Source organism: Xiphophorus hellerii, chromosome 13 (genome assembly GCF_003331165.1).
Source record: "Xiphophorus hellerii strain 12219 chromosome 13, Xiphophorus_hellerii-4.1, whole genome shotgun sequence".
In the NCBI taxonomy this organism is placed as follows: Eukaryota; Metazoa; Chordata; class Actinopteri; order Cyprinodontiformes; family Poeciliidae; genus Xiphophorus; species Xiphophorus hellerii.
The window spans coordinates 27,603,240-27,620,442 of record NC_045684.1 but is presented as its reverse complement, the minus strand read 5'-3'; the positions used below and the strand labels follow the sequence as shown (position 1 = coordinate 27,620,442).

At 41.8% G+C, this 17,203-nt stretch overlaps 1 protein-coding gene across 1 annotated transcript in view; it reads right to left on the bottom strand.

Moving 5' to 3' along the window:
• Window positions 1–12,768: 12,768 nt before the first annotated feature.
• foxo6b (forkhead box O6 b) overlaps window positions 12,769–17,203 on the bottom strand; it is a 45,462-nt gene continuing 41,027 nt past the window's right edge. The window contains exon 2 of the mRNA XM_032581337.1: window positions 12,769–16,948. Within this exon, the coding sequence (XP_032437228.1) occupies window positions 15,221–16,948 (1,728 nt within the window). The 3' untranslated portion in view covers window positions 12,769–15,220. The remainder of the gene's footprint in view (window positions 16,949–17,203) is intronic.

Genomic DNA, 17,203 nt, shown 5'->3' with positions numbered 1-17,203 from the left:
GAGGTGTAGCAGGAGAGTATGCACCACAGAAGTTTGACTTCAGCTGCATGTCCTCCCTTCTTCGATACCTTCTTCCCTCCTATCATCCTCCTACTACTTCCTGTCATCTTCTTCTTGTTTCTACCAGTAGTAACATCCGGCTGTTGATCGCGTGATGTAAAAAAAAGTGTTTCCAATGCATTTTTGCGAGATACATCTATTTTGATACAACTGAATAAATGCCTCATCCTACTGCAAAATCTTTTTATCGTAAACCACAAGTTATTTAAATTGGTGTCTTTCCATTAAATAAATTCATGTCTGTAATTTCAATTTGCACAATTTCTTGGTTAATGGAAACCAGCTAGTGATGTCTCCGATCCAGTCCGCTGTTCATGTGAAAATCAAGAACCTTACACACCTTCACCAGTGTGGAAGAGAACAATCATCTTTTCATTTTCAGAAGGAACACGGCTTTCCCCTGTCCAGCCAAGATTAGAAAGGATCTTTCAGAGGATGTGTGTGGAGCCATGCAGCATCAGTGTGATGCTTAGTGTTAGACTGAATGGCAGGTAGATTGCATCTATCAAAAAGGAATCAACCCCCCCTCCCCCTCCCCCCACCCCCACCCCCAAGGACCCCTCCCCTCTCCGACTTTCTTCTCTCAATTCTTTGTAAAGGAGGGCAATTCTTTGCAATACGGTGTCAGCCGCTGCCATCATGTCTGAGTGTTACCATCAAGCTCTGGCCAGCATGAAACAGAAGAGATGATGTTGGGCTGCGTGATAGACATCTCATTCCACTTTCCTATGCTGTTGAGTGTTGCAGTTTGGGGGTGATGGGGGTCAGAGACCTGGACACAGCTTCAGTGATTCAAACAACTGCTCAGCTCCACACATCCAGAGGCAGGAGCTACACTACTCTTTTCACCTTAATTAATTTCCTGATGGTTCGCTCTTCCCCTTTCCCTGCAGATACAGTCTGTCTGCTCCTCTTTGTTCTGTGGATAGGGCTTAAAAAAATAAAAAATCCTGGAATGAAATCATTACATATTGTTGCACGTTTAATAAAAACGGTCTGTGAAAAGTGCAAGCAGCACAACAAATAAAACTTCCAGTAGCAATGACCTCATTGAGGCTCCTCTGTGTTCGAACTACAGGAACAAATGTAAAATATCTGTGACCTTGCAGAATTAGAAATGGAAAAAAAAACACAGAAAGACTCAACAGCAGAGTCAACACAGACATGGGAGTCAATTGATTTGCAAGATATTTAGATAAGTCAATATCAAAAGCTAACGTTGTCTAATCATTTTAATCAGATAAATGTGTGGATGTGCCAAAACTTTCTCCAGCTGAACAGAAACAAAACTGAAGTTATTATCTATGGACCCAAAGAAGAACAATAGAGTCAACACTCAGCTTCAGTTTTACAGATAGAAACTAGAGATCAGGCTGAAATCTGGGTGTAGTGATGAACTCTGACCTGAACCTTCAGAGACACATAAAGACAGTTATAAAGTCGGCCTTCTATCACCTGAAGAACATTTCCAGGATTAGAGGACTAATGTCTCAGCCAGAACTAGAGAAACTCATTCATGCGTTTATCTTTAGTCGCATTGATTACTGCAACAGTATTTTTACAGTTCTGACTAAAAAATCAATCCTCCAGCTGCAGTTGATCCAGAACACTGCTGGTCTGAGGTCTTCTGCTTCTGGTTCTGCTCTGCATCAGAATCAGAACCAAACATGGACAAGCAACTTTCAGCTTCTATGCACCACAAATCTGGAACAAACTTCTATAAAACTGAAAAACAGCTGAAACACTGAGTTCCTTTAAATCAAGACTAAAAATTAAGTAACTAAGTTAAGTTTATTTATAAAGTGCTTTTCACAGACATAAAATCACAAAGCACTGTACAATAGAAAACCTTAAAAACATACAAAACATAAAACCGATATAAGAAACACAATATAATCAAGAGATAAAAGCCTGGGAAAATAAAAATGTTTTTAGATGTCAGCAAAATGGAGCTGCAAGGGCCAGCTGTTCCACAGCCTTGGGGCCACTGACTGAACGGCCCGGGCCCCTTTAGTTTTTAACCGTGTTCATGGAACAACTAGGAGATTCAGAGTTTGAGAACGAAGAGCAGGAGCAGCAGAATATTTAGTTACAAGCTGACAAAGATAAACAGGAGCCTGGGCATGTAATGCTCTGAATGTCAGCACAAGAACTTTAAGATGAATTCTAAAATCAACTGGGAGCCAATGTAGTGAGTATAGAACAGGAGAGATATGACAGAATTTACTGGATTTGGTTAGAAGTCTGGCTGCTGCTTTCTGTATTGACTACAAATGTGAAATTGAGGATTTATCCAGGCAGTTAAAAAGGGCGTTACAGTGGTCCAGACCAGATGACACGAAAGAATGAATGATTTTCTCTAGGTCAACTCTGGAGATCATTTGTTCAATCTTAGAAATTTTTTTTAAATTAAAGAAACAAGAACGGCAAACAGCCTTAATGTGTGAGTGGAAGCCTACTGATGAATCCAATCGATTTTTTACCTTTGATTTCACTGGCAGGCAGAAGGATGCATCTGGCTGAGATCTGGATGAAAGTGACTGGGAGCAATAATCAGAGATTCTGTCTAACTGGTGTTTAGAACCAGAATGTTACTGGTTCTACACACCAGTTTAAAGTTGCTTTTGAACCATAATAACTGAAACATTGATTGATAATTTGATATCAAACAACGGCATTTGATAAAACATAATGCTGGTTTTCTCAATTCTTGACTGTATGGTGTCTTTAATGACTTTGTATTTTTGTGTTTTAATGATTTAAAGCACTTTGAACTTTGTTGCTGAAATGTGCTATACTAATAGACTTGACTTATGTTAGTTTTTTTTTCTTGCAGCTTTTCTGCACCACACTTGCTCTACTGTGGTTTTCCCGTTGCCACGCACTTCTCTCCAACTCCATTCAGCTAAAATGACAAAATCTAAAAACTCAAAGGAGAATGAAGGTGCGGACGGAGGAGCGCTGAAAGATTTATTTGGATTGTCCTACATGGTGGTGGGCAGAAATTATTTAGAATATACTGTTCTGGCTGAGTTGTGACAGCCTCAGGCCGGCCTATAAATGCACGCCACCCAGATAGCCGGTCCAGCTCTGCTTCTTCCAGTGTGACAAACTCCATCTGTTACACTATATTTGATTAGACCGCAAAACCCAACACATTTTTTAGTTCCTACCAGCCTCTTCACTGTTATTGATTAGTCAGGAGAATGAAGTCTCACTTCTGTTTGCCAGTCGTCTGTCTATTAAGTTCGGTTGAGGCGGACCGACAAGCTGCCTCTCTCTACAGCCCTGCCTGTGGCTCCACTTTAATCACTGACATCATAACGGGTTACTTTGGTGCTGAAGGGGTCTGGCCTGAGACCCCCAGCCTCCATGACCCGGGTCTGACCTCGCCTGGCGTCTGCCGGACTGTCAGCCTAACATGGCCTCGCCTCTATGTCTCAGACTCAACAGTGGACTCATTCTTTGCCTTTGTCCCTTAGCCTTGCAGCAGACCCAGGCCCTGGCTGACCTGTATGGCCTGGGGACGTGCTGTGGGTTGAGGCCTCTGAAAAGGCCCAGACTCTGGAGCAGAGACAGGTTGTGCTAGAGCACAGCTGCTGGATGCACCAGGACATGCCTGACTTCTGAAGCACTCTGGGATCCCTCCAATCATTTCCACCTGTTCACATTATACCTCAGTGGTTTCTAACAGTGTCTACAAATAAAGTAAGGAGTTGGGATGATTCAAAGAGTTCTGGTCACAGTGTTTGGGGAACTGGAATCTTGTGGTCATGTTTCTGGATTTACTGAAGAGGAGAGACCCCTAGGTGAGGTGATGGATGCTGGTCTGGAATGAAGGCAGAGAGAGATTGGCTCATCAGTGCTGAGAAAAGAGTCAGTGTGAAAGAGATTAAGAGGAAGAGAGATTTCTAACTGGTTGGTTTTCCATCTGCAGAGAGTGAAAGAGACAGCAGGATGGAGACAAATGAAAGACGTCGCTGAATGGAGGGATTGGACCTGGATGAGGGCTTTACAGAAATACATGGTTGTTGGAAGCAGATGGAAATACACTAAAGACAAAATGTATGGAAATGTGTGTGTAGTCGATTCACGAATAATCGATTCATGAATCGATTATTCGTGAATCAAATGAATTATTTAATTAGTCCTCAGTTTAGGGCTAATTGATTCATCCCTAAACTGATTAGAATAAATCATTGTTAAAGCAGATCAATTACACACACATTTCCATACATTTTGTGTTCGGTGTATTTCCATCTGCTTCCAACAACCATGTATTTCTGTAAAGTTAAAGGAAAAACCTCCTTCTGCACACGTTACAAAAGCATGGCTGAAGAAAAAGACGGCAGAGCCAGAACTCTGCTCTGAGGTCGGTTAACCCTCCTGTTATGTTCCGGGTCAAATTGACCCGTTTTAAAATTTACAAATTAAAAAAAAAAAATAGAAGCATTGTTTTTTGCATGAAACGTTTTCTATTTGTCTTAATAGGTGCACTCTAGACATAAGTTGAAAATTTATTCATGTTACACATTTGTACCAAACCCTAGGTCTACTTTTTACATCGATACTGTTCGGGTCAATTTGACCCGGCAGTCAGGTTAAAGTGCAAAAAAAGATTTTAAAATGTCCAATTCTATATGTTTCCTTGCAGTTATGAACCATATTTCACCACACACACACTCACACCCAAACACACGCAACCACACACACACAAGCCCACTTTCTCACTATTCTCTTTACTTCACTAGGAAACTGCGAGAAAGCAGGTGTTCACACAACCTTTGACGGGAATCTTTTCTGTTCCTGTGGACAAACTCCACCCACCCTGAGTGACACTCAGCAGAAGTGGATGAAAACATAAATACTCTCTGCATGACTCATTTATCTTGATTTTAATCAGCGGGTCAATTTGACCCAGAACAGTATGTGTGTCTCAAGTTCAATTATAAAGATCACCCTTTGGTAAAAAAAAAAAAAGTATAATATAAAATAATTTACCAAAGGTCAACTTCAAGGAAATTATTGTTTCTTTGTGTCTAGGTTTTTTTCAGTGGACATTAAAAATCTAAATTCCATTTTTTATGTCCAAATGAGTAAATGAGCAGGTTGTCGTCATTGATCCTTAATTTCTGAGAAATAATAAAACATCATTGCACAAATATTGATTGAAATGGTTAGTATTGGAGTTAATAATCAGATACAAAAATGTTTTGGAGGAATTTTTTGGTTTCTGACACTATTGCATGATTAAACACTCCCTGGGTCAAATTGACCCACGAACATTTTTGCTGTACCCTAGAAACGAACATAACAGGAGGGTTAAATGAGGAATTTTTAGAAAACTAATGTATGATGACCCCCATGCTCTGCATGCTTAGAGGTGTACCTTTAAAGACGAGGACAACATAATACCTCAAGCACTCTGTTCTGTTTTGTCCTCAATGCCAAAACATCTTTTCAGCATTGAAGACCAAAAAAATTATAATAATAATAATAAAGAAATAGTAGTTCACGAGGAGGTGGATGTTTACAGCTCCCTCCTTTTTATCCAATTTAATGCAGGCCTGGAAAAAATTATGGAAGCTCTACGTTTGATTGTTAAGCTAAAGTTCAAACAGCAAAAGAAACACAATCTAGCAGATAGTTTTTGCAATCTGTTGCAGAGTCAATAAAGACCCCAGGACAACATGTTTCAGTTCGAATCGTGTGGAACTGAGCAAACATGAGCTGCACTCACCTACAAACAACTAAAGTTGATTTTAGTTCCCGTTTTGGCAAAATCTTTCTCTTCATCTTTCTCCTCATAGTGATGTGCAAATAAAATAAAGATCATCCACTGATTAGATTCCAATCACATCTGGAGGAAGATTCAAAGGAAAGAACGACAGTTTCTGCACAGCGAGGCAGAAACGCATACGGTTAAAAAATAAAAAGCTTAAAAAGAACGTATGGAAATAAAGACTTGTGGCACAAAAAACTAGAATATAGACAATAAATAAAAAAAGACACAAATGGGTAAGAGTAAAATTCATATTATGTCATTTGTTGGAACTAAACTGAAAAAGTCAATTAAATTATAAAAATGGAGGAAAATTTCTCCTTTCTGTAATTAATTCATACATTTTAAACAAACTGATTTATTTCAGGGACCGTTTATATATTTCTGCTTTTACTATGTCAGTTTCGGTTCTATCTGTTGATTTTATAGACGTATAGCTGCTGACCGTCCATCCCTCCGCTGCTCCTTAGCTTTACATTCTGTCTCCAGCTGAGTCCAGCATGTTTTCCTGCTGAACTCAGGACGGAGGAGAAAGCGGCTCATCGAGCCTCGCTTTTGTTTCTTTTGTCTTTTTTTCTCTGACCGTCGTCAGTAACGCTCTTATAAGAACCCAGTACTGAGAAAAACAGGTGTGTTTTTTTTGTTTGTTTTTTCTTTCTTTTTTCCAATTTCGTTCTTTCCCCACCGAAGTAACAAATCAACGGCTGGATGAATTAGCATTCAGCATCAAATCTCACACAGAGTACTGAGCTCAAGCCGCATATTGTTGAGGGGATAATTGCTGCCTTGCGGAGGTTTGAAGTTGCTTGCTGACTGACTCAACGACATTGATACATACACATACATGAACGGCAATTACTATCAAACACATAAAGACACATAAAGAATGAATGACACTGATAATTAACACACATGCGGCACATGCACTCGGCTTTCTTGTGCTTCTGAAAGGAGCCGCAGTCAGAATAATCCATCTCCATCATGTCAACACAGAGCGCTGTCACACTCGCTAATTACTCCTTAAGATAATCAGCCTGTGTGGCTGGAGATGCAGCTCCCCGTCTTTGGCTCCCGTATTCTCGAGGAAGGAGAGTTTTAATCGGAGGCGAGATCAGAGCTACTGGGAGCAGGAGACGGAGGGATGGGAGGCGGATGGAAATGAGAAGGAATTTGGGCATCTTAACAAACTCTTAATTACGTTTCCTATCCTCTGCTGGTGGCGGGCGTAAATGGCGGTCCCCGGGGAGCCTCTGATCCACTTTCTGATCTGCACAATTCACAGCCGAGCTGCTGATCAAAAAGATGGAGCGGCCTAGATGCTTCAAACACATGGGACCCTTTTTTTCTTTTTCCAGCGTGGGACTCGGAGCTTGTCATTGAGCGGAAGTTTTGAATTGTCAAAATTCACGCTTAAAAAAAAAAAAAAAAAAAAAAAAAAAAACAGCTCTCTTTAAAGACGCTGGGAAAAAAAAAAGAATAGAAAGAATTCACAGAGAGACTGCAGGTCTTCAAATGCTCCATGAATTGATAATGAGCATCCAAGCGACGTGCTGAAGGCGTTTGTCCCACATATGAGGCGGAATTCATCGGAGATGACCTCCACCCACATCCTTGCTGTTCTAATATGGCAGGCGAAGCTTTGATGTTTGTCACCAGTTGAATCCCCGGGGAGGTTCTGCTGTAATAAACCGCAGCAGCCAGCGCGCTGACACACACTCACCAGCAGGAAGTCAGCTGCTGCTGAGCGGCCTGGACACAGACGGACACTGGCTGCGCTTCCACTGATGTTGAAAAAAAACACAACAATTTCCATTAAATAAGAAGTTAATCACACATGACTAAGATTGTTCATGTAATAAGTCATTAAAAATTTAGAGAACAGGTTGCTGTGGCGCGGGGTTAAGCACAGCCCACATAAGGAGACCTTAGTCCTCGAAGCGGCGGTCGCAGGTTCCATTCCCGGCCTGGTGACAATTGCTGCATGTCTTCCCTCCATCTCATTACCCTACTTTCCTGTCAAATAAAGGCCACTAGAGTAAAAAAAATGAAGCAAAAAGATAAATCTCATTTAGATGAGATATATTCCTTATTTATCAGTCATTCGGCGTCTAATTCATGCATTGGAGCAACAAGCCCCGCCTACTAGGGAGCGGCTCCAGCTGCGTCTCTGGTGGAGCCAGCAGCACATGGGGAAAAAGAATCATCATCTTCCTACCAGTTCCTGTAGTCTTCCTCGTCATTTCCGCCAGTAGTAACACCCGGTTGTTGATCACATGACTTGTGTGATGTGAATAAAGAGTTTCTGTTACGGTTTTGTGAAATACATCTATTTCAATACAGCCAAAAAATCACTTCAACCCAGGGAACAAACTTTTTATCAAAAAAAAAAAAAGTTTTTTTTTTTTTTAAATTGGCATGTTTCCATTGATGAAAATTATTTTAGTAATTTTTAATGTGTGCAGTGGAATCGCAGCTAGTTGATCAGGGCACATTACTTCCCACACATCTGCTGTCTTTAAATATCATGAAGCAACATAAACTTCTGAACTCTATTAGTTGTACTGAATTTTATTTAGGGGTATCAGAGAAAAGAGACTTAATTTAAAATCCTGACTACTATTTGAACATTTCTTTGCATCCATTCTGTACCTGCTTGTTGTTGCAAAGTCATGGAAAGGAGAGGAGTGTTTATTTCCAGCAGTCATTGGGAGGGAGACGCTCTGGACAAACCGCCAGGCTACTGCAGAGTCACATAGTTTTATTTTCAAATAAAATTGAAAACCATGTACAGCTATTATTAAAAATTAATACCAGACCATTACCAGACAATTATTTTTCAATTATAGTAGTTTGTTTCATACAAACAGACAGATATGAAGATAATAAAAAAATAAATAAAATGAGGATCTTTTTTTTTCTTTTTATTTCTGTTTTATTTATATTTTGTGAAAGGAGTTTGAATATATTATGGGCTTAAACTTATCATTTTTCATCACAATTGCGCACTACTTTGTGTTAATCTGAAATTTAAAAAAACTCTAATAAAATCCAGAAAAGGTTTCAGGCTGTCACATGACAGAACTCTGACTTTAATTGTAAAAATTCTCTTGATTATTTTGTAATATACAAACCAATATTAAAGCCATGGTGGATTGGTGGAGTGTTGATATTATTTTTTTATTTATTTTTTTGCTTGAATGTGTACATATTGCTGAGTAGGAGGCAGAGCCGTTCTTTTAGTTTCTCCCAGTAATTTCTGCAGTATATGCAGACATCACACACGGCACAAAGCTCACATATCAGCCGACATCACAAACCTCCACATCCTGTGAAATATGCGTCCGTCTCTGAACTAGCGCAGGAACATGAGAGATTAGGGAGGAAAAGTGCATTAATATACCCTGGTTGTAAATATATACAAGGAGGGAGAGAGGCTGAGGGGGGTGAGGGGGTGTGCAGGTTTTTAAGTTGCTGTCACCCGCCTGTCACCGTGTCTGTCAGAACAAATCCATCAAGCCTCTGACATGTCAGGCTTCCCATTTGCATGAAGTACAGCAGCAGCCATCCTTATTATGCATTCTGTCTCACACTAACTTACCTCTCTCTTGCAGATCAACTAACTAGCATATTTTAAAGAATGGCATACGCTGGAGATGATGGAGAGCTGTTTCTGCCTCTTTGGGTGTGAGGGTAGGGGTGTGTGTGTGGGGGGGGTATCTGGGTGGGGGTGGGGGTGCCATGTGCTGCCATCCTCTAGTGGGCTAACTATGGAGGATTTTTCTTTACTGTCTCTATAGGTTCACTCTCAGGAACAGCGGTGGGGCACAAAAGGACACAATCGTGTGTGTGGTGTGTGTGTGTGTGGGGGGGGGGGGGGGGGGGGGGGGGGGGGGGTTGCCTTGTATTTGATGCAGTGTAAGGACCATTTTTCTGACAAATCCTACCTTGCGGGGACTGACTGCTCCTTATGGGGCCACAGAAGGAGAACGAATGTTTTTGGATCATGGATTAGATTTAGAACTCAGTGTGAACTGAGTTCAGGTCAGGTTTGGGGTAAAGGTTGGGGTTAGGCTATAGCAATGAATGACAAATGAATAGAAGTCAATGCAAAGTCCATGTGAAGACAGAGACAGACCTACTATGGATGTGTGTGTGCGCCTGTGTGGGCGTGCACGGGGTGTGCGTGCATGTGCGTGTGTGTGTGTGTACAGTATGGCGGTGCAGATGCAGATGCAGTCATTCCCCCACTGAGGAGGCCTCCACTGGGACAGGCACAGCTGTGGCACAGTATCGGGTTGCTAACGAGGCTTATAACACAGGCAATGGACTGGAAACACACCAAACATCAGCATACACACACACACACACCCCAACACGCAAAAAGACGTGAGAATACACCAAATAAAATTTTGATATGAGTTGATATAGCCAGCTACATCAATTCACATTGATACAGTTGCCTGTTTTTTTTTAAAGCCTTTCTAATGCCACTTTGGTGATTTGCATGATTATAATTCTTTTGTTTTAAATGTATTTTCTATCACTTTTACTGATATATGTGGAGGAAATTGTTGGTATCCATCTGTTGTGACCAAAAGTAGCAGAACTGTGACTGAAATAACTTGAAACTGACAAAACTAATAATGAATAAATATATGAAAAGGCAGTATTTCTTTTGATTTCTGCTTCAACAGAATCATTTTTAAAAGAAACCGAACAAACAGGCCTGGTACCACTAGACCTGACTTAATATTTTGTTGCTCAACCTTTTAAAACAAATGCTGCAATAAAAATAATTTCTGTAGCTGTCAATGACATTTCTGCTCCTGTCCACAGGTATGTTTGGCCCAAACTTCGTGGGTAAGCTGCTCCAGTTGCCTCCAGATTCTTCTCTTCATTCCTGTCACTCTGTTCATTTCTGTCCGTGTTTCCTTGCTTGTAAGTTTATCTATTTTTATTGAATATTCAAACTTTCCTTTCTCCGACTCCGCCTACATTTTGGGTTCAACCACTACAGTCACACAACATTTCCAACATAATTTTGAATCTTTTATTGAACATGTTCAAATTTTTTGATTAAATGTTATTTGTTTAGTTGAGCTTTTGGAAGGACATTAAGTCCTTGGGTTTTATACAGTATATCAGAATATACTAAAATGATCTTATTATTTGTTCACCGGTGTACAGAAATACACAACTGATTTCACTCTGTCATATTTTACTTAGTAATAGCAAAGCCAACAGAGTCCCCCACTGTGATTTAAAAATTTTGCAGCATTTTGATTATTATATATGTTCATTTTATTGAGATGTGCAGATATTTTATCTTGTCTTATCCTATATAGTGTATATTCTGTACCATACGTTTGTCACTCCAGCTTTTCAACCAGTCTGAGCTCAGACTGGAATTTTCCAGTTTTTTTTTTCTCTTGTAAAGTTTTTGTTGTAGATTTGTTGCTGTGTTTGGGATCGTTGGGTTGTTGACAGATGGCCTCACTTTTGACTGCTGTTTACTTTGGTAAGCAGAGGTTACGTGATCAACTAAACGGCTGCAAGGTCGTCAGATCCTGTGACCACACAGCAACTCCAAGTAATCATCATGCTTCACTGTTAACTATGGACATTGATTCAGAATTTGTGGATTCAGGTAAAACTTTGTTCAACTGCTGTCTTGTTTTCAGAGAGAAAGAAAGAAAGCCACATTTTTTCTATTTGTACTGTCAAATTTTTACATTTCTGGTTGTGAGATGCAGAGGTAATTTTTTCTGATCACTTCACTGGTTTTAAAGTGAATTTTACTCCACAGAATATCCTATTTGTGAACGTTGCTTTTCACTGTAAAATGATCAACTCAAAGTTATTTAGAAACATTAAGGCCTCCTAGGTTGACGGGGCAGTGAGAACACACGGTGCCCAAACTCCTGACATGCTAGTAGAGGGATCAGCTAACGATGGGCACAGAGAGCTGATGGAGAAAAAAATTAGCCAAAGTTTTCTTGTTGTAGATGCAATAATATTATAGATGCATAAATAAATAAATAAATATAACAGGTGGGTAAAGACACTCAGGTGTTTCCATGGTTACTAAAGGACTTGCAAAGCGCCAGACCGCAGCGTCCACTGAACAGCAGATGGTTAGGTTTCTTCATGATGAACCAAAGATCCACACTATAAGGAATGAGTCTCCGCTGTGAATTGTGTTGATTTAATCTACAAACACAAATTTGTAGAATTTAAATAGCAGAAACACAACATCGAGTTTAGCTTAATGGAATGTAAAGTTCAGATATAAAGCAACAACAAGCTGCTAGACGCCCTTTCTTTCCTTTATTAAAGTTTGGTGGGTTGAATTCTAATTTAACTCACCATTGCCAGAATCTATCCAAATACAGTTATAATTTTAAAAAACTTGTGCTTTTTCACATTCAAAGTTTTCCAAATCAGAGAATAAAAAATGTAAAGTCCTGTAATGATTTCAATATTGTTTCGAATGTACAGAGAAAAACACCGTCGTTTTTAAAAATAACTCTTATCAAAACATAAGTGCAACCCAAATGGAAAAGCAGAGTGTAAAAAATATGTCTTGTTACAGAATTTGATGATACTGTAGTACTGAAACATTTCATAGTTATTTTATTTAGTGCAACTCAGTCAACTTCAGTTATATATTTACAGAAAGTGATACCATGATCCTGAGTCTATACGGTAAAGTTCAGGTTAAGTTGACTTGTTTTCATTCCCTAAATCACAGATTTGGTTCAGCTGGCTGTTAGCTATTTCTAAACTTTTCTGCTAACTCACTGAGACATGACTTCATCTCCGGGTAAGGAAACCTTTACTAACCACAACATTACCTAGCCTCACTTTAAGGAATCCAACCTGACCCTTGAACGGTGTCTGGGTGAATAACTGAGACACGAGAGGAATCTGTATTCATTTTTGTTTTATTTGACGGTCACCAGATGAGCAGATACACAATTTTAGAAAAAAAAAAACATATTTGCAAAAACAAACAAAAAAAAAAAATAGAATACAATTTTGTAAATATAGATTATGTACAGGATGAAATGCAGTCAAACTGAAATGCATTCTGTGTCTGTCAACAAGAAGACAAAGCAGTGAGGGGTCTTTCTTTAGAACCAGCTTCACAAACAATAAATATAAACTGTATATATAATGTATGCTGCACTCAGCCAAGCATGGAAAACACCAGGGCAGGGAACTACTCAACAATTTCCCCCTTAATCGGTTCTTGTACGTCACTTCTACACACACTCACACACACACCCCTGCCCATGAGAAGCTTGACTTGACACACAGGTGCACACGGGCAGGAGAACAAATACAGCTGGGTTACAACAATGGGCCATTTTAACACATACAAAAAGAAGAAGTAGAAGAAAAGAAAAGAAAAGTGTATGAAAATACCAGTCATTGTCCTTGATCAGGAGGGAGAAGTGGCTGCCTGGTCGAAGCTCCCTGGAGCCGGTTGAGCAGCACTTGACATTTGGCCTGATTGTAACAGGCAGTTTTATAGATAGAAAACCTCTTAAAGCTAAACAGATCTGGTCTAACCTGTTCACTTTTTCCTCCCTGTTCTGCGTCTCACTGTCTGTCCACCGTTCCCTTCTCCCATGGTGTTGTTCTCTCTGTCCTCAGAAGGTCGGAAGCCCAAACCCACCCCCCACCCCCTCGGCCCATTCTTAAACTGCAAGCAACATAAATGAAATGCTGGAGAGCGCTCCAGTCCACACTACATCGGACAGAAAACTGCACAATCGTTGAACGAGCACGAGAAAAGACAACAGCAACATAAACCGTGGCCTGGATGGGGTGGGGATGATCGTACGGAAGATGGCTGAAAGACGTGAAGGACACTGCAAACAGACACTTTACCTCGTGGCCCGGCACCGTTTCTTAAAAAATCACCTTCCTTGTGCTTGGCAGGGGGAAGAATTATGACTTTGAGCAAATGAGCGACTACATGCACTTGCATAAATCATCCATCTTGTTTGGCGGTTAATTACTCTTGTTTACCCTCCGAGTAACCTCGGGATGGGGTGGTGCGATACGAGGGAGTCTGGGTACAGGAGATAGCACAAAATAGTAATCGGCTGATGCTGCTCATCAGCGAGGAATTCTCTGGAGTAAAAACACATAGAGGGCTTTAACCTGGCTGTTACTGACTGCGTTGAGGGCAGCTTCACCAGCATCCAGTTGACTCATGGCCACTTGCTAAGCTGTTCTGGAGTGGGCCAGTGAATGTACCAAGCTGAGGAAACCCAGTTCTGGCCAATCATGTAGCTCCTCGGGATTTACAGCAGGCTCTGATCATTGCTTATTTCATTGTACGAAAGCTACATAAATCTGCAAAATGGAGAGAAAGAGGCACAGAGGGAATATTTGCATTTCTCTTCTCATATCATCTCCTCTCCATAACCCCCCACCTCCTCTGACACCACCCCCCTTTTCCAATCCCTATCCCCATTTAGTGTTGAGTGACTTTTATCATCGCTTTCACCAAAAGACATTAAGCCCATGTGTCCGGAGCTGAAGAGGGAGGGGAGGAGGTTGAAAAAACAGAGAAGCACATTAGATTAGCAATCATGATGCATCAATCTGGCATTACTTTGGAGATTAAAGAAAGGACGTTGCATTTCAATGGAGTGGCGCTGATGGTTGTGTGATGGATGATTGTCCTCCACTCCGGAACAGAGTAGGAACCACCACTGTTCACCAGGGAGAGGACAAATCCCCCTTTCTCTCCGTTTCACCTCCCTTCCCTTATGCCTCAGTCTTTCAAAAAATATCAGCCTTATTCTTAAACCTGACAGCCACAAACCTCCACCCTCTGCCCTTTACTTTCCAATCTATGAGCACCTGGGCACTGAGGAAATGTATGCAGCTGTTTGATCATGTTCTTATGTCAGGAACAACAAATTCTTTGTAGGTGGAGATAATACTAAGTGGATTGCATACATTAAAAATGAACATACAACATGACTTTGTCTGGTGTTTGGGTTACTGCATCTGTATGAAAAGATGGCTGTAAAGTGCTTGAGAGCCAAGGACAAACATGATGATTAGGAGGAGAGAGAGAAAAAAACTGCAGGGCATAAACTGGGAAAGGGTCAGATTTTACCACTGGGCTCATTGGAAGCAAATTCAACATGGAGACAGAAAGCTTCATAAACACGGAGAAAGAGGGAGACAAAGAATACACAGTGTGAGAGTCCCCAGGAAATAAAATGACAATATGCCTGAAAAAAACAAAAAAACAAAACAGAATCACAGCTAATCAGTCCAAGGGTACAGCTGACCCAGAGCCCTGCCCAGCGGGTGACTTTTATGGTCTATTCAAACCCCTCAGATCCGAGTTCACCCAGGCACCCAACTCTGGTGGCTATGAGCTGGTGGAGGACAACAAAAAGCCCCTAAAGTCATGCCCATCCCCATGCCCACCCCTTGAGAAAGAGAACCATCAAAGTTGAAGTCCACATTATCTGTGTCCATAAAATCACTAAGCAGGATCGGGTCCACATCACAGTCTAGGCTGTTGGGGGCATTTTCCATTTCCAATTGGGCAGCCATTCTGTTGTGCGAGCTGTGCAGTTGTCCCTGATATGCCGAATTCCCAGGTTGGTGATTGTGGTTGTTGTGATAATAGGCTTGCCAGGATTCAGCCATGGCCTGATGGTGAGCTCTGGGGTAGGACTGGTGTCGAGGGTGAGGGGCAGAAGCAAGACGACAGGGGTCCTGAGGAACATCCAGGATCCCTGCAGGGTTTGGGGGCAGAGAAGGAGATGTTGGGAGGTGGGGGCGTGGCCCATAGTGGTTAGAGTTCTTAAGACTGTAGGGCTGCAGGACGTCAGTGCTCACCCGAGGAGACAGAGCCTGATGGTGAGGCCCACTATGCATAGGGTTATGAGGGTTTGGGGGTGTGTGGTTGTGCAGGTGACTTTGACTAGAATGAGGGTTGTGGTCGTGGTTGGAATTCACTTTGCTTCTGTGACCGTGCTCATGACTCTGACCATATTCATGGGCAATGTGGGGCTTGTGACTGTGGCTGTAGTCAAGGCTGGCTTGGTGTTTATGACCCTGATTGTGGTTTTGATGGTGAGCTGTGTTCTGGTCATGGACTGAGCCATGGCCGTTACGTAGACTGGGATTGTGAGCATGCTCTTGGCTGTTGCTATGGTTTTGATTGTGACTGGGATTCTGATTGCGGTTGTGCTGGCTGTGAACACTAGTCCCCTGTGTCAACAGTGCATGCGTTTCACGTCCCTGACCCAGCACAGCATCTTTGTTGCAGTAAGGACTTCCCGTAAGAAGACTTTGCAAAGCATTGTTCTCTGAATAGCTCCTTATTGGGTGCTGGAAGTTAACTGGCTTGTTCTCCTGAATGGTCTCCATTGGAGTGTGGTGCCGCAACATACACATGGAAGACTGCCCGTAAATGGGTCCACAATAGGATCCTTCAGGTTTTGGCCCAGGCACAAAGGGATAACCATTGCACTTGATTTGCTGTTGCTGGGAGTAGCTCCTCTCATTTAGACTAATAGCTCCAGTCAGGTCAGTCAGCTGAGGCAGTTCCACGTTGGGGCAGTGGCTCCCAGTGCCCAACGCCGGTGAGCGGGTGCTTGTTGGACTAGGGTATATCCGAGGGGAAGCTGAGCAAGATAGTCCACCCTCCTCAGGTTCATCAGCTTCCTCTTCTGCAAGGATTGGGGAGAGGCAGCCACTCAGCGTGGAGGCAGAAGATGAAGTGCGGGAATGCAGGTCTGTCCAAGTGTCATACTCTTCTCCACTGATCATGACGCCCCCTTTCCCTGCTGGACTGCCATGCTCTGGGGAGCTCTGCATTGTCAGACCAGCTCCCTGAACTTGTCCCCGTCCCAGGCCTATAGCCCCTGCTCTTTTTCGACTTGTGCGACCTTTTGTCTTCAAGTGGCGTGTCCCGTTATCTATGGATGATGAACGTCGTCTGGGTCCCTTACCCATCTTCCCTCCTTCTGGGTTTAGCATCCACCACGAGCTCTTTCCCGTCCCTTCATTTTGCACTCGGATGAAACGACTGTGCAGTGATAGGTTGTGTCTGATTGAATTCTGCAAAGACAGAAAAAAATGGAAAGATAGTGAGACCAAGGAAATAAGGGAGAGAAGGTGAGATAAATAGGATTGCCTAAGGAAACATTTATAGCTAAATAATCAGTTCTTGAGAGCACAGTCATTTCAATTATGGCTAAGCTATCACGCCTTCATGGCAAGTGAGACAAAAGATGGATAAAGAAAAACTAGGAGATAGTGGGGAGAGCAGAGAGGGCAGCGAGTGTGAAGGACCGATCGATACCTCCCTTGACC